This window comes from Pan paniscus, chromosome 19 (assembly GCF_029289425.2).
Source record: "Pan paniscus chromosome 19, NHGRI_mPanPan1-v2.0_pri, whole genome shotgun sequence".
Classification (NCBI taxonomy): Eukaryota; Metazoa; Chordata; class Mammalia; order Primates; family Hominidae; genus Pan; species Pan paniscus.
In genome coordinates this window covers 84,294,775-84,322,018 of record NC_073268.2, presented here as the reverse complement: position 1 = coordinate 84,322,018, position 27,244 = coordinate 84,294,775, and the positions used below count along the sequence as shown (strand labels likewise).

General features: G+C 45.1%; 2 protein-coding genes across 17 annotated transcripts in view; one reads left to right on the top strand and one right to left on the bottom strand.

Moving 5' to 3' along the window:
• Positions 1-27,244, bottom strand: part of ARSG (arylsulfatase G) — a 187,273-nt gene that overhangs the window by 150,547 nt on the left and 9,482 nt on the right. For 2 of the 14 annotated variants that reach the window (XM_034942762.3, XM_063599345.1), the window contains exon 1: positions 2,378-2,620. The exons of 3 other annotated variants lie outside the window; for them this stretch is intronic. The gene's annotated coding sequence lies outside the window, so the exon portion shown is untranslated. Of the gene's footprint in view, positions 1-1,678; positions 1,897-2,377; positions 2,621-27,244 lie in introns of those variants that run through there. 9 more of the 14 variants (XM_057300297.2, XM_057300298.2, XM_034942763.3 and 6 more) reach the window with 7 other exon arrangements.
• Positions 2,653-26,894, top strand: SLC16A6 (solute carrier family 16 member 6). Of its 3 annotated transcripts, XM_034942770.2 has the most exons (7): positions 2,659-2,860; positions 10,815-10,941; positions 15,603-15,841; positions 19,862-20,005; positions 21,156-21,284; positions 22,273-23,088; positions 24,577-26,894. In XM_034942770.2, exons 3-7 carry the CDS (start codon positions 15,610-15,612, stop codon positions 24,825-24,827), a joined length of 1,572 nt encoding a protein of 523 aa, XP_034798661.2. In that variant the 5' UTR covers positions 2,659-2,860; positions 10,815-10,941; positions 15,603-15,609; the 3' UTR covers positions 24,828-26,894. The 3 variants fall into 3 exon arrangements, with proteins under 3 accessions (XP_034798660.2, XP_034798661.2, XP_063455416.1); XM_034942769.3 differs by lacking the exon at positions 10,815-10,941 and having other exon boundaries at positions 2,653-2,860; XM_063599346.1 differs by lacking the exon at positions 2,659-2,860 and having other exon boundaries at positions 8,562-10,941.

The following is a 27,244-nucleotide window of genomic DNA, read 5'->3' as shown; positions in this document are numbered from 1 at the left end:
TCACGCTTGGTCTCACTAGGATTGAGGGAACAAGGTGAAGCCAGCCTCTAACTAGGGTGGGCAAAAGTCATGTTGCGTGACTTTTTTGTGACTAGCAAGGCTGTGCGTAGGTTGGGTTTCCAGCCACCTCTCCATTATTCAAACACAGATGGCAAATGTCATCTTTGGATGAGCTCTAGTGGTAAAAAGTGCTAGTGTGTATCTATAAACATGGTGTAACCTTAGGTCAATCCCTCCAGTGCTCAGTGCCTCCACTTTCCTCATCTGTAAAATGGGAATAATGAGTGTCAACTACAGAAGGTTACTGATGCGGTTAACATTGCATTACATGTATGGCACTTAATGCAGTGTTGAGGACAAAGCAAACATTTAAAAAAGATTAATATTAATAAAATATAAGAATAGTAACACATTAGTAACAAAAATCTATTATTATTATTATTATTATTATTAGAATCATGCTCCCCAAAAGCCAGGTTTCACTTGCTCAAACATTCAGATGTGATTTTTCCAATCATTCATTCACTCCTGAGGCTTTAGGCATAATTTGAGTCATTTTTTAAATCAAGAGACTGAAGTACAGAGATTTTATGTGACTTGCTTCGAGTCACTCAGGTATAAATGGCCGGCTGCACCTTTAGGTTCCTAAGACATACAGAATATGCTGTCATATTGCACATGATATTTCCATATAGAGTACAGTAACAGGTCCTAAATATTAAAGTGTAAGATCCTAAATATCAAAGATTATCTTACAGGCAGCCCTGCATTAGCATGAAGTGTTCAAATCAGTTTCTAAATATCATTATATATGGATCCTTTGAAGAACAACTCAAAAAAGGGCTCTCTCTCACAGGGAGTGTGTTGGAGTCAGCAATTAATTGGCCTTGGTAAAGCATAAATCGTAACAGCAGCAAGAGCTAATGGGTACTGAGGCCTTACCAAATGCCAGTCACTGCGATCCGCACTTTACAAGTACCATAAATTAAACCCTCCAATTCTGGGAATACCACCTCCATCCCCATTTTACAGATCTGGAGAAATTAACGCTCTACGAGGTTAAATTACGCCTACAAGGTTGCAAAGCTGCTCAGCGGCCCCCTGGCTGTACACTACTGGCCATACAAGGCACCCTGTACCAACGAATCTTCTCCCCACTTACACAACCAGAACTTGTCAACGGCAAAGGATGGCATTTAACTCAAGAGAGCCTATCCCAAAATGGTGAGAGAACTCAGCGAGCAAGGAAGGATTTTTATTAAAATTCAGATCGCCGACTCCTCCCGGTGGCGACCCTCCGTGCAAGCACTCCCAAACTAGGCTCTCTTGAGTTTCTGACATCAGAACCACATTCTCCGAACCCCAATGAAGGCAGCAGCCGGCGCCAAAGTCTGCATACGAATGCAAATAACATGGCCTTTGCTTCCGAGCAGTTTCCAAATTTGCCCTCGGGATGTGAGGTAGAGACCAAGAAGCTAAGTTTGCGCCCCCGCAGGCTCTGAAATGTCTAGGATCTGACACATGCTTTGTCCCCATGAGGAGCTCCTGAGATTTCGCGTGCATCATCCGCTTAGTTCACAGTGACCTTGGGGTCGGGGACTACGGGATGAGGGGCACGGACTGTCTAAACCTCCAGGTCCCTTACAGAGGGCTCCCCGCGGGTATGGGAGCCATGCACCTGTGCCGACGCCGCCACTGCCTGGAGGGTGCGCGCGCGCCCCGGGCCGGGGATGCTGACTCAGCCCGGCTGCTCACATTCCTTTCGCGCAACGCGGATGCTGTTGCTGCCGCTGCTGCCGGTGCAGCAAAGTGGGGGAAGCAAGGCACCCGCAGCGGCCCGGCCGCTCGCTCCCTGGGGCCCACTGCGGCACTCCCTCCCCACTGCCGGAAGGGGAACTGTGGGGGTGCGCGAGTTGACGAAACTAGGGGAAGTGGGCGCTGCAGGAGGAACTCAGGCGCCGCGCGCGCAGCTCACACCCAAACTGGAAGGAACCTGTTCTGCCCGGGGCGGGCGCGAAGCCGCCGCAGCCGCGAGCGCCGCGCGGGATCAGCCCCGGCGCGCGCGTGTTCCCCCTCCCCGCGAAATCCCTAAATCCTCAGGGCGCGGGCGGGACTGGGCGGTGGGCGCGCCTGGAAGGCGCCCGCGGGTGGGGACGGGGACCCGCGCGCTCGCGCCTGGCCGAGGTGCTCCGAGACAGGATGCAGGCACCCCCAACACCCTGCACGCTCGCGCTCCTACTAGCGTTGCAGCAAAGCTCTGGGGTCTGGGCGGGTCACGCGCGCAGAGGCGCACCCGGGTTGGGAGATCGGGGCGTTGTGCCAAGGACCCCGGCGGCGCTGGCGGGGGCGGCCCGGCCCCGGACCGCGACGCGGTTACCTTTCGTGACCCCCAGCCCAGGCGGCAGGCTGGCGGGCGCGCGACCGGCGCGGCTCAGGTCCACGTGGGCCGGCGCGCGCGCGCCAGGCAGGCCCCCTCCTTGGCTGCGCTCGGCGCTCGCAGCACATGGTCGGCGGCGGCGCGCCCCCGAGGCCGGCGGAGACCGGCTGCAGCCGGTATAGGATAAGAGCTAGGCAGCGACGCGGGGCCGGGGCGCGGGCGGCAGCACGCACGGCCCGGGTCGCAGGCGGCCGGGGCGGGGGGCGGGGGGAGGGTGTGGCTCGGGTGCCGGAGTCGCGGGAGTGGGTGGAAGGCCCGGGCGCTCCGGCCTCACCAGCCCGAGCCAACTTGCGCTAGAGTCGGGCCCGCCCCCTAAGGGGTTAATCCTTTTCTCATGTTACCGAGCGGCTTATAAGGAGGGGGAGGCCAAGCCTCTGCCTTATTGGGAGCCTTTTGGGGTTTATTCTCTTCCCTTCTAACTTGGTGAGTTGGTTTATTATTTTACATGTTTAAAAGTTTGATTGTGGGATGTGGGTTGTTTTTTAAAAAATATGTGTTGGGGCCTTTTTTTGGGATGGGAGGCGGAGGAGACCACTGAACATCTTCACATTTTGGAGAGGTTATTCCCAAAAATATTCGCTCTGACAGTTAGGAATGCCCAGGGCCACCGGGATGACGCGCTCGCGCCGGTGTGGGTAGCTGAGAGTTGAATGTCCGTGACCCTGGTACAGTTGGGTCCCGGAAGATACCTAAAGGCACGCCTGGCCTTTGAGTGCCCCCCCTGCCCCGGGTTGGGGGCTCCGGGACGTCGGAAGAGTCGGGGGCTCCAGGCTCAGCCCCTCCGCGGATTTTCCGCATGAAGTTGCCTGCGCGTCGCAGGAGCGAAATGTCAGAGGTACCTTCCTTCCCCAGGCTGGCGCGCGCACGCAGGCCGGGCACTGAGGCAGCGCGAGGGAAAGTGGGGCTCCCTGCCTCCCCCGACCCCCAAACACAGCACTCCCTGCGGCGGCCACCGTTTGTCCCCAGCGGGAAGGCGGGGATTTCCCGGCAGAGCACGGGTCCTCCACCTGGACTGTCAGAACTGTCAGCGGCTGACGGCCGGTCCCGCGCAACTTCAAGGTTCCCGGGCTGCCAACCGCAGGAAAGCGCTGGTGTCGCCGAGCAGTTCCGTGGCAAGGGAAGATGGTTTTGCAGAGGAAATGGGTTATTTCCTTCTAGGTTGTTGTCGTCTTTTCTTTTTATTCCCCCCACCCTAGCAAGACAGGTCATAGAAGTTTGTTAGGTGGCGTATATAAAATGTCACCAAACACGGGGGGCGTCAGTCTTAGAAAAAGCTCCCCGGAGCCAACTGGGGAAGAGCAATTACAACTTGTCAACCTGGAAGCCGGTTTTGTTTGCACGGTTAGACACTCCGTGCCAGCTCCTTCTCGCAGGAGATGGTTTCTACCCCGGGAATGAGATTTCTCAGTGATCTGATTGTTTTTGCAAATCATGGTAAGATAGGTGTCTTGCTTGTAAAAAAAGATGCCAAGTGCTTATGCTGAAATCTCTAAACCATGCATCTCCCCATGTCCCAAGCACCGTTATGTGGCATTTTTGGGGTCAACAATACATCCGGCCAGATGATATAATAGAAACCCCTCTTCTCATAATTAAGGGAAGAGTGTCCAAAATAGGAACTTACAGTGTGTAAATAAACAATGCAGCCAAGTGGAAAAGCTCCTTCCAGTGTAATGAGTACCACTAACCCTGAGTTTTCCTTCTGTGGTTTCCGAAAAAGGACTTTCCTCAGTGGAACTCCTGAGGAGGACACTTAAATTAGGGGCTCAGGTTTCAACACCATAGTCTTGTAAAATGGTGACTCGGTTGTAGCCAGTGATTCAACATCGTGAGGCAGCTATCCAGGTTAGGTTTGGAAATTTTTTTTAAATAGAGAATGCAGATGAACTTTAGCCAATTACAGACTGGTTTTGACAACTTGGGCCAGAAACAACTTGTCAAAGCTGTTCTCCGGGCTACGCCTTTAAGAAGAAGAGAAATCCGCAGTGCTTTTGCTCGGGGTCTGCCTACAACAGTAGCCACCCCATTTCCATCCAGAGCCTGCGTTTTGAACCTTGCTCTTAGCTGGCCCTGGAATAACACTCTGATGGTCTACAATAATCCAATTTTTTTCATGCCCTCGGACCAAATCTTCTCTCAACAAATTAAATCACAGTGAAACTCCCAAGGATAGCGGATTTCCAAGCCTTTGGCAAGATACCTACTTATTTATTTGTTTAGAGGCAGGGTCTCACTCCCATCATGGGAGTGCAGTAGCCTGATCTCTGCTCATTGCAGCCTCGACCTCCCGGGCTCAAGCGATCCTCTCACCTCATTTTTAAATTTTTTTGTAGAGACACAGTCTCACTATGTTGCCCGGGTTGGTCTCAAACTCCTGGGCTCAAGTAATCTGCCTGCTTCGGCCTCCCTAATTGCTGGGATTATAGGCATGAGCTACCGCACCCGGCCAATACTCATTTATTTAAGGGGACACTTAACCACATGCTACTAGGAAATCCTCCAAACTGCCCGTGGATTGTGTCATTGTACTTCCTCCAGAAGAACACTAGGGTGAAGGGAAGATGGCTGCCGGGAACCCCCATTCAGAATTGTCGAGTTTTGTAAGTTGGAAAAGGCTTGAGAGACTCCCCTGACAACCCATGCTTTACAGATGATAGAAGTTCTAGAAGTTCAGGATTCTGTGGTTTCCATAACTGTGCAGCCAGTTAATGGTACACAGAAATTAACAAATATGGCCTAAGAGCTTTAAGAAGACCAACTCTTCGGCCTTGCCTTCAAAGGGCTTAGAAGGATTAAAGCAAGTGACGGTCAAAGGCTGTCATAGAAGTATAGACTATTAGGGCAGGAAGAGATCTAAGCTCATCAGAGTCTAGTTCAACTCCCTTTTTTACATTTACCTTGATTTTACATTGACATTGAAAATGGGGAAGTGAAGTGATTTGCCTAAATTCCATCATCCGTAAAGCAGGGGTTGATGGGCAGGATGACTCAGCTTGCCTCACCAGTTAGATCCCTACACAGCTGAAAAATATCCCTACCCATCAGATAAATTCACATGGCCACAGACCAAAGTGGACAGATAAACTTTTATATTCTGGAACTTACAGAGGCTTCTGCATAAATAAGTTCAAAATTCAGGCCTCAGTTGCTTTGTTTGCAGAGACAGAAGGTTTGGCCTGCTGAAGGAATGGAAAAAAAGAAAAGGAGAAGGCCAGGCACAGTGGCTCACGCCTGTAATCCCAGCACTTTGGGAGGCTGAGGCAGGTGGATCACAAGGTCAGGAGTTTGAGACCAGTCTGACCAACATGGTGAAACCCTGTCTCTACTAAAAATACAAAAAAAAAAAAAAAAAAAAATTAGCCGGGTGTGGTGGCATGCGCCTTTAATCCCAACTACTCAGGAGGCTGAGGCAGGAGAGTCGCTTGAACCCGGGAGGCAGAGCTTGCAGTGGGCTGAGATCGCACCACTGTGCTCCAGCCTGGGAGACAGACTGAGACTCCATCCCCCCCCCCAAAAAAAAAAAAAAGAAAGGAGGGAGGGGGGGGGGAGAGAGAGAGAGAGAAAGAGAGAGAGAAGAGAAGAAGAGAAGAGAAAAGAAAAAAGGGAGAAGAGTCCAGGAAGGGTTTTATTCTGCAACCAAGCACTTTCTCCCCTTATGACTCGGTTTTTTAAGGAAAGACCTGTGCATGACTTTACTTAAATACAGGCATTATCACCCAGGAAGGTTCAGAAACCAGGTTATCCTGTTATTACTTTATCTTGTGGTCTTATCTTCAAAGCTAAATATAATAGGACATAGGATGCTTTAGGATGATAAAGGCATAAACCTTGGGGGTAGGATGGGGTTCAGGGTGTCATCTTTCCTTGATGGAGATCTCAGTTATAAAAAGAAAAGAAAGCTTCTGTCCAAAAACCCAAGAATGCAGGTGAAAGTTATATGTGGCTCTAGCTAGAGTAGAATAGCTCAGACATAAAGCAGAGTTTTTTAAAAAAACTAAGGAATTAACTTTCCAGCAGTGGCTCAGAAAGGAAATAGAAATGAATAGTCCACCATCTGGCTAGGTGAGGTGGCTCACACGTTTAATACTAACACTTTGGGAGGCCGAGGTGGGAGGATCGCTTGAGTCCGGGAGTTCCAGACCAGCCTAGGCAACATAGGGAGACCCTGTCTCTATTAAAAAAAAAAAAAAAAAAAAGAAGAAGGCTGGGCATGCTGGCTCACGCGTGTAATCCCAGCACTATCGTTTAGATACTATCTAACGTTTAATACTATCACTTTGGGAGGCAAAGCAGGCAGATCACCTGAGGTTAGGAGTTCAAGACCAGCCTGACCAACATGGTGAAACTCCATCTCTACTAAAACAAAATTAGCCGGGCATGGTGGCGCACGCCTGTAATCCCAGCTTCTTGGGAGGCTAAGGCAGGAGAATCACTTGAACCCGGGAGGTGGAGATTGCAGTGAGCTGAGATCGTGCCATGGCACTCCAGCCTAGGCAACAAGAGCGAAACTCCATCTCCAAAAACAAAAACAGAAAGTCCACCATCTTCTAAACAGCTGTCATAGAATAGATCTAAGCAATGACTAGCTAGCTACTTTACACCCATGTTTGCAAGAACCATCTAGCATTTACACTTTCTCCGAGCTCAGTTTCCTTGGGCCACCAGGCTTCGCTTAAGCCATCAGTTGATTAATAGAATTCAGTACTAAATTCAAAAGTATCAGCTGTTTCTCACACCTGTAATCCCACACTTTGGGAGGCCAAGGCGGGCAGATCACTTGAGGTCAGGAGTTCGAGACCAGCCTAGCTAACATAATGAAACCTCATCTCTACTAAAAATACAAAAATTAGCCGGGCATGATGGTGGGTGCCTGTAATCCCAGCTACTCGGGAGGCTGAGGCAGGAGAATCGCTTGAACCCGGGAGGCTAAGGTTGCAGTGAGCCAAGATCGTGCCACTGCACTTCAGCCTAGGTGACATAGCAAGACTCCATCTCAAAAAAATTAAATACAATAAAATGCTCTCCTGTAGGCTTGTACAGCAGGAGCCCTGGAAGGCAGGAGATTCAGTATTGGGCTATTTCAGTCAAGTGACTTCACCTCTTGGGGATCAGTTTCCCGATTTTACAAAATGAGTAAGATTTTACAAAAAGGAATTGAAAAAGATGACCTCAATTTTCCCCTTCAGCTTTAACATTCAATAATTCTAACTCTATTCAGGGGTTACAGATTCATCCTAGCCCCATCCCTTTTGCAAGTGTAAACATCTGATGATACAGGCAAGGGAAGAGAGGAAAGGGGCAGCTGGCACCAGAACTTCAGTGCTGGCCAGACAGAGTCTTCTCATGATGGCAGGTAATCTCAGCTCATACAAAAACTGCAATCTGGTCCCACTCATCTAAATGCAACCCACAGCCCGGTCCACATGGTGAGACCCTGTCTCTACAAAAAATAAAAATTATGCCAGGCGCGGTGGCTCACATCTGTAATCCCAGCACTTTGGGAGGCCGAGGGGGGTGGATCACGAGGTCAGGAGTTCCAGACCGACCTGGCCAACATGGTGAAACCCTGTCTCTACTAAAAGTACAAAAAATTAGCTGGGCATGGTGGTGGGCGTCTGTAATCCCAGCTACTTGGGAGGCTGACGCAAAGAATTGCTTGAACCTGGGGGGTGGAGGTGGCAGTGAGCCGAAATCATGCCACTGCATTCCAGCCTGGACTCCATCTCAAAACATAAATTTAAAAAAAAAAAAAATTGGCTGGGCATGGTAGCACATACCTATAGTCCTAGCCACTTGAGAGGCTGAGGAGGGTCACTTGAGCCCAGGAGTTTTTTTGTTTTTGCTTTTTGAGACAGAGTCTCATTCTTATCACCCAGGCTGGAGCGCAGCGGCACAATCTCAGCTCACTGCAACCTCTGCCTCCTGGGTTCAAGCAGTTCTCCCACCGCAGCCTCCCGAGTAGCTGGGAGTACAGGTGCGCACCACCACACCAGGCTAATTTTTGTAATTTTAGTAGAGACGGGGTTTCACCATGTTGGCCAGGCTGATCTCGAAACCTGACCTAAGGCAATCCACCCGCCTCGGCCTCCCAAAGTGCTGGGATTACAGGTGTGAGCCACCGTGCCCTGCAGGAGCCCAGGAGTTTTGAGGCTGCAGTGAGCTATGATCGTGCCACTGCACTCCACGTCTCTCTAGGGTCTTTATCAAATTTTATCACTATATGTTTTGTTTCAAGGTGGTCCTGAGCCCTCCATTAAAACTCTTAAGACCTTCTGGGCACATTTCTGGGTTAGAACAACTGTGCCAATTTGACCTTGGTCTTAGTAGCTACTGAGTCCTGACTGCTTGTCAGAAATGTGCTGAACTCTGGCAAGATGTGGTTGAATCATTTACATAGGATGCATTTCAGATGCATTCATTTTCCTTAGCATCATCATCAGCAAATATTTTAGTCCATGGAGGCAGAGACCATCTCTTGGTCTTTTCACTGTAGTGCTCCTATAGTGAAAGCAAGGACCTGGCACCTGATAGGTATTTTGTTGCAAAAATAAATACAAGCTGTGTACAAGGTACAGGCGGGGTCCGGGGACATGGGGTTGTACAAAGAGAAATAGACCTCAGATTTTGTGAGCATATAATTTATGACATATCAACACACATCAAAATGCAAAGGCCTTTGCTGCAAAGAGCATACTCACCTTACAGCATCTTATGCCTTATTTTAATCAACCAAATATTTAGCCATAATAGTGTATAAAGTGAATATATAGTCCTTCCCAAGTACTAGGCTACAGTGGGAATGGTGCTATCAGTAGGATGAATGATATTAAGTTAGATCAGATTTGCTGCTTTTTAAGATTTGTAGAGTAAATTCAGAACATTAGATTTTAAAAATAGAAAACCAGCAAGTCTGTTGGATAGATGAGGTTGTGTCCTGTTATTTTTCAGTTGCCTTCTACTTTCAATAAAACCTTTGCCTTAGTAACTTTGACCCAACAACTTATGGCTAGGAAAGGATATAAAGGATATAATGCACCCTGACCCTGAAAATTCACCTGTATACAATTGTATAATTGTAAAGAATTTTCTTTTTACATTTCATTTATTATTTTATTTATTTATTTTAGACAGAGTCTTGCTCTGTCACCCAGACTGGAGTGCAGTGGCACGATCTTGGCTCATTGCAACCTCTGCCTCCTGGGTTCAAGTGATCCTCCTCCCTCAGCCTCCTGAGCAGCTGGGACTACAGGCACGTGCCACCACACCTGGCTAGTTTTTGCATTTTTAGCAGACACCGGGTTTCACCATGTTGGCTAGGCTGGTCTCAAACTCCTGACCTCAAGTGATCCACCTGCCTCGGCCTCCCAAAGGATTACAGGCATGAGCCACTGCGCCCAGCTTTTTTTTTTTTTTTTTTTTTTTTTTGAGACAGAGTCTCACTCTATTGCCCAGGCTGGAGTGCAGTGGTGTGACCTCGGCTCACTGCAACCTCCGCCTCCTAGGTTCAAGTGATTCTCGTGCCTCAGCCTCCTGGGTAGCTGGGATAACAGGCTCATGCTACTACTAATTTTTGTATTTTTAGTAGAGACAGTGTTTTGCTATGTTGGCCAGGCTGGTCTTTTTTTTTTTTTTTGAGACGGAGTTTTGCTCTTTTTGCCCAGGCTGGAGTGCAATAGCACGATCTCGGCTCACCACAACCTCTGCCTTCCAGGTTCAAGTGATTCTCCTGCCTCAGCCTCCCGTGTAGCTGGGATTACAGGCGTGCGCCACCACACCCGGCTAATTTTGTATTTTTTTTTAGTAGAGACAGGGTTTCAAGACTATACTTTCAGGGATCATTTCTATAGTTTGTTAGTAGAGACAGGGTTTCTCCATGTTGGTCAGGCTGGTTTCAAACTCCCAACCTCAGGTGATCCACCTGCCTCAGCTTCCCAAAGTGTGCTGGGATTACAGGCGTGAGCCACTGTGCCTGGCCTTTTTTTTTTTTTTTTTTTTTTTTTGTTACGGAGTCTCACTCTGTCACCCAGGCTGGAGTGCAGTGGTGCGATCTCGGCTCAATGCAAGCTCCGCCTCCAGGGTTCACGCCATTCTCCTGCCTCAGCCTCCGGAGTAGCTGGGACTACAGGCGCCCACCACCACGCCTGGCTAATTTTTTTGTATTTTTAGTAGAGACGGGGTTTCATCGTGTTTGCCAGAATGGTCTCGATCTCCTGACCTTGTGATTCGCCTGCCTCGGCCTCCCAAAGTGTTAGGATTACAGGCGTGAGCCACTGCGCCCCGCCCACCTCAAGTGACCCATCCACCTCGACCTCCTAAAGTGATAGGATTATGGGTGTGAGCCACCACGCCAGCCAACTTAAAAAAAATTTTTTTTTAGACAGGGTCTTGCTCTGTCATTCAGGCAAGAGTGCAGTAGTGTGATCACTTCTTACTGCCGCCTCAAGCTTCCAGCCTCAACTCAAGCAATCCTCCCACCTCAGCCACCCAAGTGACTGGGACTACAGGTATGTGTCACCACACCCCACTAATTTTCTTTTTTTTTTTTTTTTTTTTGAGGTGGAGTCTTGCACTGTCACCTGGGCTGGAGTGCAGTGGCACAATCTCAGCTCACTGCAACCTCCACCTCTGGGGTTCAAGCAATTCTCCTGCCTCAGCCTCCCAAGTAGCTGGGGTTACAGGCACCCACCACCACACCTGGCCTTTTTTTTTTTTTTTGTATTTTTAGTAGAGATGGGGTTTCACTATGTTGGCCAGACTGCTCTCAAACTCCTGATCTCATGATCCACCCATCTCGGCCTCCCAAAGTTCTGGGATTACAGGCATGAGCCACCATGCCCGGCCCTGCTAATTTTTTTTTACACTTTTTTGTAGAGACAGCGTCTCCCTATATTACCCAGGCTGTTCTCAAACTGCAGGGCTCAAGCAATCCTCCAGCCTCAGTTTCCCAAAGTGCTGGGATTACAGGCGTGAGCCACTGCGCCTGGTCCTATTTGTAGTTTTTTTTTTTTTTAATTTAAGTTCTAGGGTACATGTGCACAACGTGCAGATTTGTTACATATGTATAGATGTGCCATGTTGGTGTGCTGCACCCATTAACTCGTCATTTAACATTAGGTATATCTCCTAATGCTATCCCTCCCCCTTCCCCCACCCCACGACAGGCCCCGGTGTGTGATGTTCCCCTTCCTGTGTCCAAGTGTTCTCATTGTTCAATTCCCACCTATGAGTGAGAACATGTGGTGTTTGTTTTTTTTGTCCTTGCGATAGTTTGCCGAGAATGATGGTTTCCAGCTTCATCCATGTCCCTACAAAGCCTTTTTTATGGCTGCATAGTATTCCATGGTGTCTATGTGCCACATTTTCTTAATCCAGTCTATCATTGATGGACATTTGGGTTGGTTCCAAGTCTTTGCTATTGTGAATAGTGCCGCAATAAACATACGTGTGCATGTGTCTTTATAGCAGCATGATTTATAATCCTTTGGGTATATACCCAGTAATGGGATGGCTGGGTCAAATGGTATTTCCAGTTCTAGATCCTTGAGGAATTGCCACACTGTCTTCCACCATGGTTGAACTAGTTTACAGTCCCACCAGCAGTGTAAAAGTGTTCCTATATTTGTAGTTTTTTGAGGAAGCTCCATACTGTTCTCCTTATTGGCCGTACTAGTTTACATTCCCACCAACAGTGTATAAGAGTTCTTTTCTCCGCATCCTTGCCAGCATTTGTTATTTTTTTGTCTTCTGATCATAGCCATCCCAAATGAGGTAAGATGATACCTCACTGTGGTTTTGATTTGGATTTCCATAATGATTTGTGATGTTGAGCATTTTTTCATATATTTGTTGGCCATATGTATGTCTTTTGAGAAATGTCTGCTCAGATTATTCGCCCATTTTATTTATTTATTTTTTTGAGACAGAGTCTCGCTGTGTCACCAGGCTGGAGTACAGTGGCACGATCTCGGCTCACTGCAACCTCCACCTCCCGGGTTCAAGTGAGTCTCCTGCCTCAGCCTCGCGAGTAGCTGGGACTACAGCTGTAGAGGTGCATGCCACCACGCCCAGCTAATTTTTGTATTTTTAGTAGAGACGGGATTTCACTATGTTGGCCAGGATGGTCTCGATCTCTTGACCTCATGATCCACCCGCCTCAGCCTCCCAAAGTGCTGGGATTACAGGCGTGAGCCACCACCACCAGCCTGTTCACCCATTTTTAAGTCAGATTGTTGGGGAGTTTTTTTGCTGTTAAGATGTTTGAGTTCCTTGTATATTCTGGCTGTTAATCCCGTCAGATGAATAGTTTGCAAATATTTTCTACCCTTCTGTGGGTTGTCTTTTCATTCTTTTTTTTTTTTTGGAGGCGGAGTCTCCTTCTGTCACCCAGGCTAGAGTGAAGTGGCATGATCTCAGCTCACTGCAACCTCCACCTCCTGGATTCAAGCAATCCTCATCCCTCAGCCTCCCAAGCAGCTGGGACTACAGGTGTGTGCCACCAGGCCCAGCTAATTTTTCGTATTTTCAGTAAGGATGGCATCTCACCATGTTGCCCAGGCTGGTCTCAAACTCCTTAGCTCAGGCAATCCACCCACCTTGGCATCCCGAAGTGCTGGGATTATAGCGTGACACACTACACCTGGCCTCACTCTGTTGATATGTTTCCTTTGCTGCGCAGAATCTGTTTAGCTTAATATAATCCCATGTTTATTTCTGCTTTTGTTGTGTGTGCTCTTCCAGTCTTATCCATAAAAATCTTTCCTCAGACAAATGTCCTAAAGTGTTTCCCCTATGTTTTCTTCTAGTAGTTTTATAGTTTTAGGTCTTACATTTAAGTCTTTGATCCATTTTTGGTTGATTGTTGTATAGGGTGAAAGGTGGGGATTTAGTTTCATTGTTTGTATTGATATCCAGTTTTCAAAGTGCCATTTATTGAAGAGACTGAACTTTCTCCAATGAATGTCTTTGGCACCTTTGCCAAAAATCAGTTGGGTGCAGACACGTGGATTAATTTCAGGGTTCTCTCTTCTGTTCCATTGGTCAGTGTGTCTGTTTTTATGCCAGTACCATGCTGTTTTGATTACTGTCGTGTTGTCATATATTTTGAGGTCTGTTAGTGTGATGCCTCCAGCTTTGTTCTTTTTTTTCAGGATGGCTTTGGCTATTCATGATCTTTTGTGGTTCCATACAAATTTTAGGATTTTTTTCTTCTATTTCTGTGAAGAATGTCATTGGTATTTTGATAGGAATCCACTCTGTAGATTGCTTTGGGTCATATATAAATAATTCTTTTTTTTTTTTTTTTTTTTTTGAGACAGAGTTGCTCTGTTGCCCAGGCTGGAGTGCAGTGGCGCAGTCTCAGCTCACTGCAACCTCCTCCTCCCAGGTTCAAGCAATTCTCCTGCCTCAGCTTCCTGAGTAGCTGGGATTACAGGTGCCTGCCACCATGCCCAGCTAATTTTTGTAGTTTTAGTAGAGACGGGGTTTTGCCATGTTGGCCAGGCTGGTCTCGAACTCCTGAACTCAGGTGATCCACCCGCCTCGGCCTCCCAAAGTGCTGGGATTACAGGTGTGAGCCACCGTGCCCAGCCATAAAGAATTCTTAAACTTGAAGTTGGTTGCCATTAAGAGCTCGAAGACCATGGACTCATTGATTATTATAGATATCATTAATTTTTAGTTAGGCTAAAAATACACATGACTGTTTCAAAGTATATGTAATTACAGAGGCTTTGAAAAAGACAGTATTCATGTGCTAGAGCCCAATCCAGAAGACTTAAGTTAAACCAATGTCAATGTCAATGTCTCCTTAGAAGTGTTAAGACAGGTCAGCTTGTTCTGATGTTTGTTGCAGTTTGAATGGAGAGGCACAGTGAGGTTAGGGGTAACTCAATTAACTGGTGTCCAGATGGGGCCCTACAGGCTTGTATAATAGTACCTTATTTAGACACCATATTCTAGAGTATCATCATGTACTTGGAAATTCAATTGCTAATATACTAAGTGGTGGTCAACTTTGAGGAAATTACTCCTGCTTAACAAACTCCCAGAAGACAGAATGCCCTCATTTTGATTTATAGTGACATTGTGTCTGTGTAGGTACATCCACATGGAACACCAAATCATAATCAGAATATTGCTTACTGAGTAGAAAATGGCGGGGAAGAAGAGTTGACTGGGTGATCACGGTGGCCAGGGACATCAAGCAGAGATGCTTATGGTATCTCAAACACTTACTCGGTGGAAGGTGCTGGATGCATGGCCAATGTTTGCTTTTCAGCCTCCGTTTTCTAGGCTTCATTTCTGATCAACATTCCCTATGGTCAATTCAGTCTTTTTTTGCCTAAGTTGAGTCCTTCAAGGTCAGCATTAATACTTGGTCTGGTGGCCATTTGGTGTCCTTCAATATGCTTCTAAATATTCTGCTCTTGTTCTTCATGTCTGTTTTTCCCATTTAACTTTCTTTTTGGGAGGCCCCATGTACAATACCAAGATTTGTATATACATATATATGCATAAAATTATCCAAATACTTTATACTGCTTGTACATGATTTAAATATTCAACAATCAGCCGGGTGTGGTGGCTCATGCCTATAATCCCAGCATTTTGGGAGGTCAAGGCGGGTGGATCCCTTGAGGTCAGGAGTTTGAGCCCAGCCTGGCCAACATGGCAAAACCCCATCTCTACTAAAAATACAAAAATTAGCCGGGTGTGATGGTGGGCGTCTGTAATCCCAGCTACTCGGGAGGCTGAGGCAGGAGAATCACTTGAACCCGGGAGGCAGAGATTTCAGTGAGCCAAGGTCACACAACTACACTGCAGCCTGGGCAACAGAGTGAGACTCTGTCTCAAAAAAAAAAAAAAAAAAAAAGGAAAAAGAAAAAACATTAGCTGGGTGTGGTGGCACATGCCTGTAGTCCCAGCTACTTGGGAGGCTGAGGTAGGAGAATTGCAGAGGTTGCAGTGAGCTGAGATCATGCCACTGCACTCTAGCCTGGATGACAGAGCAAGACTCCATCTCAATAAATAAATAAATAAATAAATAAATATTCAACAACTTAAGAAATGGGGTAAGTAGTTCTTATCTGTTGTTTGCTTAAGAGTATGAGAATCATCGATCCTCATGCTATTGCTGATCTGAATTGCTTTTAACTTTTTCTTTCAGATTAAGAATGACCCAAAATAAATTAAAGCTTTGTTCCAAAGCCAATGTGTATACTGAAGTGCCTGATGGAGGATGGGGCTGGGCGGTAGCTGTTTCATTTTTCTTCGTTGAAGTCTTCACCTACGGCATCATCAAGACATTTGGTGTCTTCTTTAATGACTTAATGGACAGTTTTAATGAATCCAATAGCAGGATCTCATGGATAATCTCAATCTGTGTGTTTGTCTTAACATTTTCAGGTTAGTACATCTTTCGGCCTAACCACGACGTAAGTATAGGGCCCTTTTAATTTGGCTACCTTGGTAATGGTAGTCGATGTGTTTGTGATGCTTTCATTCCCTTATATGCCTGTTGGTCCTTCCTAGCCCTGACTAACAGGGTTTTCAGAGCATTGAGGATTGGCAAGAAACAAAAGGCACTGAAGAAAAAAAGCCTTATTTGCCAGCCATGACAGCCTTCAGTTTAACACACATGTATTAAACATCTGCTGTCTGCACACTCTTAGGATTCTGTAGATTCCCTTGAGGAGTGCAGTCAACCTCCTTTTGTGAGGATGTGAGGATATAGTCACTGTGTAAGAAGCAACATCAAAAAGTTGCTGATGGCCGGGCACAGTGGCTCACACCTGTAAGCACTTGGAGAGGTCAAGGTGGGTGGATCACTTGAGGTCAGGAGTTCAAGACCAGGCTGGCCAACATGGTGAAACCCCATCTCTACTGAAAATAGAAAAATTAGCCAGGCACAGTGGTTTGCACTTGTAATCCTCGGTACTTGGGAGGCTGAGGCACGAGAATTGCTTGAACCCGGGAGGCGGAGGTTGCAGTGAGCTGAGATCACACCACTGCACTCCAGCCTGGGCGACAGAGCGAGACTCCGTCTCAAAAAAAAAAAAAAAAGAAAAAGAAAAAAGTTGCAGCCGGGCGCGGTGGCTCACGCCTGTAATCCCAGCACTTTGGAAAGCCGAGGCAGGTGGATCACGAGGTCAGGAATTCGAGACCAGCCTGACCAACATAGTGAAACCCCCTCTCTACTAAAAATACAAAAAATTAACTGGGCATGGTGGTATGTGCCTGTAATCCCAGCACTCAGGAGGCTGAGGTAGGAGAATCGTGTGAACCTGGGAGGTGGAGGTTGCAGTAAGCCCAGATCGTGCCATTGCACTCCAGCCTGGGTGACAGTGTGAGACTCCATCTCAAAATAATAATAATTGCTGACATACCAGGCCCCAATCTCATAATTCCAAGTGGAAACATGTAAATGTAGATGCATGAAGCAAAATGAGATGTGTACAAGGAGATAAGGTGAAATTACAAATATTGTTCTGAGGAGACCTTCTGAATTCCAAGCACCTGTTTCCCTAAAGGACTTCACTGATTCATCATTACATAATATACTCCCAGACCCAATCGCATAAAATAAAATGGGGCTTCAGTATCATTTTTAACATACTAATCTTCACTTGGTCCTATAAAGGGCTATTGGATATACATGCCAGGTCTCATGAGTTCATTGGTCTGTCAGAAATAATTGCCAAGGGTTTTCTAAGAGAAAAGGGCTGTTGAACTCACCTCAGAAAGTTAACCAAGCTGGGCATGGTGGCTCACGTCTGTAATCCCAGCACTCTGGGAGGCCAAGATGAAAGGATTGCTTGAGCCCTAGAGTTTGAGACTAGCCTGGGCAACATAGCAAGACTCCATCTCTACAAAAAATTAAAATAAAAAATTGGCCGGGCATGGTGGTACACACCTGTGATCCCAGCTACTCAGGAGGCTGCAGAGCGAGGATCGCTTGAGCCTGGGAGGTCAAGGCTGCAGTGAGCCATGATCATGCCATTGCATTCCAGCCTGGGCAACAGAGCAAGACCCCATCTCAAAAAATAAAAAAAAAAAGTTAACCAGGCTGACCTTAAACTTCCCTAAGTTTACCCTTACACACTGTCATGGAACTGTTATCTCTGAAGTTATCGCTGAAATTAAAGCCCTTCTTTAAATGTAGTCCATTTTTAGCCATAGAATGTCTTTACAAGGCAGTTCTACATGTTTTTACCCTTTGCGTAAGGTAGAAATTTCTCGTTAGCCGAGTGTGGTGGTGGGCACCTGTAATCCCAGCTACTCGGAAGGCTGAGGCAGGACAATCACTTGATCCTGGGAGGCAGAGGTTGCAGTGAGCTGAGATTGTGCCACTGCACTCCAGCCTGGGAGACAGAGCAAGACTCTGTCTCAAAAAAAAAAAAAGAGAGAAATTTATCTTGTTAGTTCTCATACTATCCCTTACAAGTTTCATGAAGTCGTTCCTGGTTCTATTTTAAGTGAGTATCAAGATAACTTAATTTTTTTTTTTTTTTTTTGAGACGGAGTCTTGCTTTGTTTCCTAGGCTGGAGTGCAGTGGTGCGGTCTCAGCTCACTGCAATCTCCGCCTCCCAGGTTCAAGTGATTCTCCTGCCTTAGCCTCCCGAGTAGCTGGGATTACAGGCACCTGCCACCACGCCTGGCTAATTTTTTGTATTTTTATAGTAGAGACGGGGTTTTGCTATGTTGGCCAGGCTAGTCTCTAACTCCTGAACTCGTGATCCACCTGCTTCGGCCTCCCAAAGTGCTGGATTTACAGGTGTGAGCCACCGCACCCAGCCAAGATAACTTAATTTTTAAATTGTGGAATGCTTAATTACCTTCTTAGAAAGATAACAAATGAATTAGGACTAAAATGTTACATTTGGTAATCCAAATAAAAAGAAAATCCCAAAGCTTAAGTTTTAGGTCTTTTATAACTAAAAATAAAAATGTAGTCAACAAGAAATTTCCACTTAATACTATTATACCAGAAGATAATTCTTCCAAATGCTATTATTCTAGTTGTTAATGCTTTGAGCTAACATCCTGGCTCAAAATGATGAGAGTGGTTTTATTATGAGCTACATCCAAGATTACTCTGTATTCTAATAGTTAACATAGTAGATACATATAGACTAACCCAAGAAAATGGAATCCTTTTTTTCCCACTTCCTTTTCTAGCATGTTGTTGTTCCTTGACTCAACTCTCAATGGCTCACTTACGTCACTGTTGTCAAGTTAATATTAAGTAACCTATAACTAGGAAACTAATTTGCCAGATTTAAATGTCCTAGGGGATACAGCTTATAGAAGCCAAGCAAATGATGATTCACTTTCAATTATCTATCCCATAGCAACTCTCCTTCAGGAGTGCATAACTTAGAATTCACATTCTTTCATCCTGTCAAGAAACTAACTAGGCTGGGCGCGGTGGCTCACGCCTGTAATCCCAACACTTTGGGAGGCCGAGGTGGGCAGATCACCTGAGGTCAGTAGTTCGAGACCAGCCTGACCAACATGGAGAAACCCCATCTCTACTAAAAATACACAATCAGCCGGGCATGGTGGCACATGCCTGTAATCCCAGCTACTTGGGAGGCTGAGGCAGGAGAATCACTTGAACCCAGGAGGTGGAGGTTGCAGTGAGCCGAGATCACACCACTGCACTCCAGCCTAGACAACAAGAGCAAAACTCCATCTCAAAAAAAAAAAAAAAAAGAAACTAACTAGAATCTGACCCCAAATGGAGCTTTTTAAAAAGAATCCAAAGTAGTGAGTAGAGAAAAAATAATTCACGCAATCATAGGAAAACCAATTTTTATTATAGAATAACATAAATTAAATACATATCTAATTTTATAGGTGCTCATGGTGAGTCAGAGTCATCTAAAAATATAGATAAAAGTTTTATACTGTTATTCTGGCTTTCTCTTTCAGGAGTCTGACAAATCGTGTTGAATTTGAACAAACAGTAAAATAATTCCTGCACTGACTTTGCATGAAATGTGTTATGGTTTGGTTTTGTTTTTTCTTGAGACAGGGTCTCACTCTGTCACCCAGTATGGAGTGCAGTGGTGCAATCTTGGCTCGCTGCATCGTCTGCCTCCCAGGCTCAAACAATCCTCCCATCTCTGCCTGCCAAGTAGCTGGGACTACAGGTGCACACCACCATGCCTGGCTAATTTTTGTATTTTTTGTAGAGACGGGGTTTCACCATGTTGCCCAGGCTGGTCTTGAACTCCTGGGCTCAAGCGATCCTCCGTCCTCAACCTCCCAAAGTGCTGGGATTACAGGCATGAGCCACTGTGCTCGGCCATATTTGTATTTGACATCATTTCTCCATGTGCAAGATGTGGAGGAAGGAGTCTTATGGCAGCTAACCCTGAAGCCTCTGTGAGTTAAAATATCATTTTGTTCTTTCCCGGCAGCTCCCCTCGCCACAGTCCTGAGCAATCGTTTCGGACACCGTCTGGTGGTGATGTTGGGGGGGCTACTTGTCAGCACCGGGATGGTGGCCGCCTCCTTCTCACAAGAGGTTTCTCATATGTACGTCGCCATTGGCATCATCTCTGGTAAGTGTTCCTCTTTGGCTCAGAAGTTGTCTAGACACTTAGTTTGAAGAACAAGGAAGGGGAAGGAGGAAATTAAAGCCAAACTATATTTCTTTCTCTTTCTTTTTTTTCTTTAACATTAACAGTGTCTCAGATCAGTAGTTTTGAACTGAGCTATATGGACTTCAGGGGACCTGGGAATCTGTTCTCAAGTGCCCAAGGGCTTTTGTTTGATCTTCACCAAAGATGATGATAATTTCTCTTTTGCTGTATTTGCAGCCAAAAGATAGCATTTTTACAAAGTAAGACGAATTTCTGTAGCCAGTATTTCTCACATCAGTGTCTGAGGATCCAGGGCTGTAGGGGAAGTGCAACATGCCAGACTTATTCTTGGGGGCCTAAGAAAACCTTTTTCCATTTAAAAGGAGTAGCCAGCATGGTGGCTCATGCCTGTAATCCCAGCGCTTCGGGAGGCTGAGACAGGAGGATCACTTGAGCCCAGCAGTTTGAGACCAACTGGGGCAACATAGGGAGACTCCATCTCTACAAAAAATAAAAACTAGCCAAGCATGGTGGTGCGTGCCTGTGGTCCCAGCTGTAACCATCCTATCACTTTGGAGGCTGAGGTGGGAGGATCACTTGAGCCTGGGAGGTCAAGGCTCCAGTGAGCTGTGATCACACCACTGCACTCCAGCCTGGGCAACAGAGTGAGACCCTGTCTGTTTAAAAAAAAAAATGAAATGAACAATAAAAGGAGGCCATATATTCCTCATAGATGATAGATACACACACAGTTGTTAAGATTTGCAGACTTTTTCCTGTATTTCTGCACATATGAAATGACTTATTTCTTTCTAGATACAAATCTTATATAAAATTTCATGCAATAATAGTTTCATCCATTGTGAATTATATCAATTTGAAAAAAAGTGTTGCAAAGATAAAAAAAAAAAGTTATATTTTTAGTATCCCAAACAACCACTGAAGTTTATCCAGACCGTTAATGAAACCCATTTTTCTTTGCAACATCACCTTTGTCCAGAATGAATTACTTGGCTCCTAGAACTCAAGATTCAAAAAGCAAAACCAAAAATCCCAGATCTTTTAATGCATCCTTCCAGTCTCAAGCAGTATGTGGGTCTCATTGGCTTTTTTGACTTTTCTTTCACAGGTCTGGGATACTGCTTTAGTTTTCTCCCAACTGTAACCATCCTATCACAATATTTTGGCAAAAGACGTTCCATAGTCACTGCAGTTGCTTCCACAGGAGAATGTTTCGCTGTGTTTGCTTTCGCACCAGGTAGGTGGACTACAACAGTCTAAGTATGAATGTGGATGAGAGACATCACTCAGGTATTCTTGCTACGCTAACTTTTGCCAACGGTATGGATGACTTTAAGTGTATGTGTAATGAGACGTTATTTACGTCTCTTCTCCAGCTCATTTTTAGGATCTGTCCTCCCTAACCCCCACTTTAGGTATTCAGACCACCTTAATAATAGGTTTCAATTCCTAACTGGGCACATATGCAGTGGTAGGGCTTTCTTGACACATGCATTCCAGAATAATCTAGTAATTTGCAATTATTCACCTGTTATGTCCTCTCGTTTTTCAAAAGAGCTACATTCAATGTGGATTTAGATTATGCTACTAAACACAGCATTCTTATCTGTGTGTAGATCATCTCAAAACAAAATCTGTAACTGAGCACGGTGGCTTACACCTGTAATCCCAGCACTTTGGGAGGCTGAGGTGGGCGGATCACCTGAGGTCAGGTGATCGAGACCAGCCTGGCCAACATGGCAAAAACCTGTCTCTACTTAAAACACACAAAAAAAGGCCAGGTGCAGTGGCTCATGCCTGTAATCCCAGTACTTTGGGAGGCCGAGGCAGGCGGATCACAAGGTCAAGAGATCGAGACCATCCTGGCCAACACAGTGAAACCTTGTCTCTACTAAAAATACAAAAATTGGCTGGTCGTGGTGGCGCATGCCTATAGTCCCAGCTACTCAGGAGGCTGAGGCAGGAGAATCGCTTGAACCCGGGAGGTGGAGGTTGCGGTGAGCTGAGATCAGGCCATTGCACTCCAGCCTGGTGACAGAGTGAGACTCCGTCTCAAAAAATAAATAAATAAATAAATAAAGATTGAGTACATTCATACTGCTGAGTATAATAAATTTCCACAGAACTTATAACAAAATCTGGATCCATATTTCTTCTCGATGGCTTCTCCCGGTGAGTCCATTATTGACCTTATATTATTTCTTCTTCACTCCTGCCTATTCAAGCAATCATGGCTCTGAAGGAGCGCATTGGCTGGAGATACAGCCTCCTCTTCGTGGGCCTACTACAGTTAAACATTGTCATCTTCGGAGCACTGCTCAGACCCATCATCATCAGAGGACCAGTGTCACCGAAAATAGTCATCCAGGAAAATCGGAAAGAAGCGCAGTATATGCTTGAAAATGAGAAAACACGAACCTCAATAGACTCCATTGACTCAGGAGTAGAACTAACTACCTCACCTAAAAATGTGCCTACTCACACTAACCCGGAACTGGAGCCGAAGGCCGACATGCAGCAGGTCCTGGTGAAGACCAGCCCCAGGCCAAGCGAAAAGAAAGCCCCGCTATTAGACTTCTCCATTTTGAAAGAGAAAAGTTTTATTTGTTATGCATTATTTGGTCTCTTTGCAACACTGGGATTCTTTGCACCTTCCTTGTACATCATTCCTCTGGGCATTAGTCTGGGCATTGACCAGGACCGCGCTGCTTTTTTATTATCTACAATGGCCATTGCAGAAGTTTTCGGAAGGATCGGAGCTGGTTTTGTCCTCAACAGGGAGCCCATTCGTAAGATTTACATTGAGCTCATCTGCGTCATCTTATTGACTGTGTCTCTGTTTGCCTTTACTTTTGCTACTGAATTCTGGGGTCTAATGTCATGCAGCATATTTTTTGGGTTTATGGTTGGAACAATAGGAGGGACCCACATTCCACTGCTTGCTGAGGATGATGTTGTGGGCATTGAGAAGATGTCTTCTGCAGCTGGGGTCTACATCTTCATTCAGAGCATAGCAGGACTGGCTGGACCGCCCCTTGCAGGTAATTTAAATACACAAAATACAAACGCTTGTCTACTTTCCCTTATGAATTGTGCTAGCTTCCTGTTCAAGCCATAAAAAAACTTACTGCCGTTTTATATTTCCATTGAATTTTAGAGCTGCCAGGGATTAGAGATTACCTGAGCCAGCCCTCTTGATTTAAATATGAGGAAACTGAAGGCCAAAGAATTGAAGCTAAAGGTCAGATGGTAAATTAGTGGTCGAATCAGGACTGGAAGCTGTGTCTGTAGTCCAGATTGACCCAGGCCTTTTTTTTTTTTTTGAGATGGAGTCTCGCTCTATCACCCAGGCTGGAGTGCAGTGGCGCAGTCTCAGCTCACTGCAACCTCCACCTCCCAGATTCAAGTGATTCTCCTGCCTCAGCCTCCTGAGTAGCTGGGACTACAGGCACCCACCACCATGCCTGGCTAATTTTTGTATTTTTAGTAGAGATGGGGTTTCACCATGTTGGCCAGGATGGTCTCAATCTCTTGACCTCGTGATCCGCCTGCCTTGGCCTCCCAAACTACTAGGATTACAGGTGTGAGCCACCGCACCCGCCAACCCAGGCTTTTTCTATCACCTTGCCTTCTCTCATGCTAGGCAAGAACTCATGGATTTATCACCTTCAGAGCCCACCTGACTTTTGGAATGATAGAACTAATGGACTTCTGTAAGTCATCTTCCTTTCTTAGGAAAGGTATTTGGGAATGGATGGCAGCACTCTGTAAATACCTAACTGATTTGTACAGAATATTTCCTTGTAGGAGGGACATAGGTATGTTTCATATCTTAGATCCCAAATGGGTCTTTAAAGTGTTTGTGATTAGAAATCGTACCCCCTGTCAAAAGATACCTAAAACGGGCCGGGCGCAGTGGCTCATGCCTCTAATCCCAACACTTTGGGAGGATGAGGTGGGCGGATCATTTGAGGTCAGGAGTTCCAGACCAGCCTGGCCAACATGGCAAAACCCCGTCTCTACTAAAAATACAAAAGTAGCTGGGCATGGTGGCAGACACCTCTAATCCCAGCTATTCGGGAGGCTGAGGCAGGAGAATCGCTTGAACCTGGGAGGCAGAGGTTGCAGTGACCTGAGATTGCACCATCGCACTCCAGCTGGGGCAACAAGAATAAAACTCTGTCTGAAAAAAAAAAAAAAAACCTAAAGTGAACTCAAGTGAAAATAATACAGTTCCTTCCTACCGAAGAATATTACCTTTTCAAAGAAGTATGCATCGAAATGTCCCAGGTTTTAGGTCCTCTGCGAGGACAGACTTAGCCCAAGAAGAACAAGTATATTGTGTGTTTGTCTCTTTCTCCTCTCCAGTCTAGTAAAGATTTCTGCCCTTAACACCCATTTTTCTTTAGAAACACAAAAGAAAACAAGGAAGGCAATGAAACTGAGAGGCTTCTGAATGGGATGGTCGCCTGGGTGAGGGGCTTATGTCTAGGAAGGATGCTGTTAACGGACGCCATGCTCTCTTCCAGGTTTGTTGGTGGACCAAAGTAAGATCTACAGCAGGGCCTTCTACTCCTGCGCAGCTGGCATGGCCCTGGCTGCTGTGTGCCTCGCCCTGGTGAGACCGTGTAAGATGGGACTGTGCCAGCGTCATCACTCAGGTGAAGCAAAGGTAGTGAGCCATCGTGGGAAGACTTTACAGGACATACCTGAAGACTTTCTGGAAATGGATCTTGCAAAAAATGAGCACAGAGTTCACGTGCAAATGGAGCCGGTATGACACACTTTCTTACAACAACAGCCACTGTGTTGGCTGGAGAGGGATGGGGTGGGCCCAACGGGGACACAAGGAGGTAGAGGAGCTAACCCCTCTACTCCACTTTCAAAACTACATTTTAAAGGGAATGTGTATGTGAAGAGCACTACCAACATCGCTTTTGTTTTGTTTTGTTTTGTTTTAAGCTTTTTTTTCTGCTTGTTTTTAAAGCCAAAACAAAAAACAACCAAGCACTCTTCCATATATAAATCTGGCTGTATTCAGTAGCAATACAAAAGATATGTAAAAAGACTCTTTGGTTCACATTCCGATATTAAAATAGTGACATGAACTGGCAAAGTGGTTTTAAAAGCTTTCATGTGGGATAAATGATTTTCTTTTTTTCTTTTCTTTCTTCCTATGGTCTTGTCTGAATAAACTACTATCTTGAATAAAACAACATCCAACCCAGGTCACTGAAATGAAATTGGCCAGTCAAAAAAAAAAAAGACTTCAATCATTTTAAAAATTCCTAATTTTCAGAAATATGAATAAATAGTTTTTGTTAAACCTTTTGTAAAATACCAAGGTTCCCGTTAACAAATTACGGCCTCTGCTTGCTGGAAATGAAATATAGTTTAAGACCAAACATTTTACTAATAAACAAATTTTAAGTATATATATATATATAACTTGAACTTCATAAATGTGAAGATTACCACTTCTTTTTATGGCCAGTCCTTACCAGAAGTGTTTCAGTACAGAATATACAAAATGGCATTTAAAAATGTGTTTCCTGTTGCTTTTAGTTATACAGAAATATGTGACTGTAGTGTCTTTAATTTAAACCGCTATTTATTATTAAGTTATTCTAGGATGATTAAAGTAATCAAAAGAAATAAAATCTGAGACATAAGCAGCATTTTTACCTCCTTTCTGCAGTCCTTTAAATGCCTCACAGAATACGTCTTATCTTGTAAAAATACTTTCATAAAAGGCCAAGTTGTCATGATTCTTCCATTTGATTAGGGGCAACGCGTGCTATTAAAGGGGAAAAAATAATGGATTGCAAATCGCCTTAGCTTTCAAAACTAATTTGTTTTATCATCTAAGAATACTTGAGGAACTTCTTTGATCAGAATTATATTTCAGAGAATTGTTAAAGCATTTCTGATTTAAAGAAAAAACCATCTAATTATTGAAGCATTTCTGTATTTCACATGGGGGTAACAGAGACAATTATGTTATAGCGAGTTACAAGTTGCAATTTACATCTTCTATAACACATGACTTGATTGCTCTAAGTTGCCAGAGGTATCGGGTAACTGGTCATTGTTTTGTTTTGTTTGTTTTATTCTTCCTTTTTTTTGGAGTCACACTACATGTATAGTATTGCTCACGTTAGCAGTTTTCTGTAAAGAGGGCAAGTGTCAGGATAATAGGTGGACTTTTTACTCACCTATTTTACCACAATCTCACCCTGCAGGTGATGGTCAATGCTTGCTGCTCCATCTTTATTCATCGTTAATGTTAATTTATGACAACTCAGGGGGAAAAACATAACAAGCCTAGTTTGGTTACAGGTACACACAAGCTTGAATATTTCTCTGCACTGAAATGAAAGTGGCATAGTTCATCACCACCTGCTACATTTTGTAGAGCATCTTATCAGCCATAGAAATAGGACAATCTATAAAACTTTGGGGAGGGTGGGGGAGGAAATGACAAAGTGTCTGTCAAAAACAGGCATAATCTAAAACAAGGTGGATGTAGCAAATCTCTGTCACTGCTTGAGAACTTTGAGCTTGTGGCAGTTTTGCAGACTTACATGACTTCAGCACTTTACGACATATTTTTTACTATGAATGTTCAATACAATTTAATATTTATAACTGATTTCTGAGGGATCTGCTCCATGTCTATTCTGTTATCTGCATGAAAACAAAATGTATGCCAATTTCAGTATGTCAATAATCAAGGTTTTAAATGTTTGGAAGAAAATACAAACAAGATTGCTGATCTGTTCTGTATTAGTGACATTCTGGTACTTCTAGATTTGCAATAAATTTATGGATTTTTTATTTAAAGAGACTGATTTTCTTCTAAGATTTTTTATCGATTCTCACAGCATTCAGTGTTTGAGGCAATTAAAGTTATAAAAACTCACCAAAGATTCACTCCAAATAAATAATTTTTTAACGTTTATCTTCTGCAAAACCTTTTAACTCTACTAGAGACACATAAAGTTTCCCAAGAAGTTTCTACTGAACTTTTTATTTACTTATATTTATTATTATTATTTTTTGAGATGGAGTTTCGCTCTTGTTGCCCAGGCTGGAGTGCAATGGCACAATCTCAGCTCACTGCAACCTCCGCCTCCCAGGTTCAAGTGATTCTGCTGTCTCACCCTCCCGAGTAGCTAGGATTACAGGTGCCCGCCA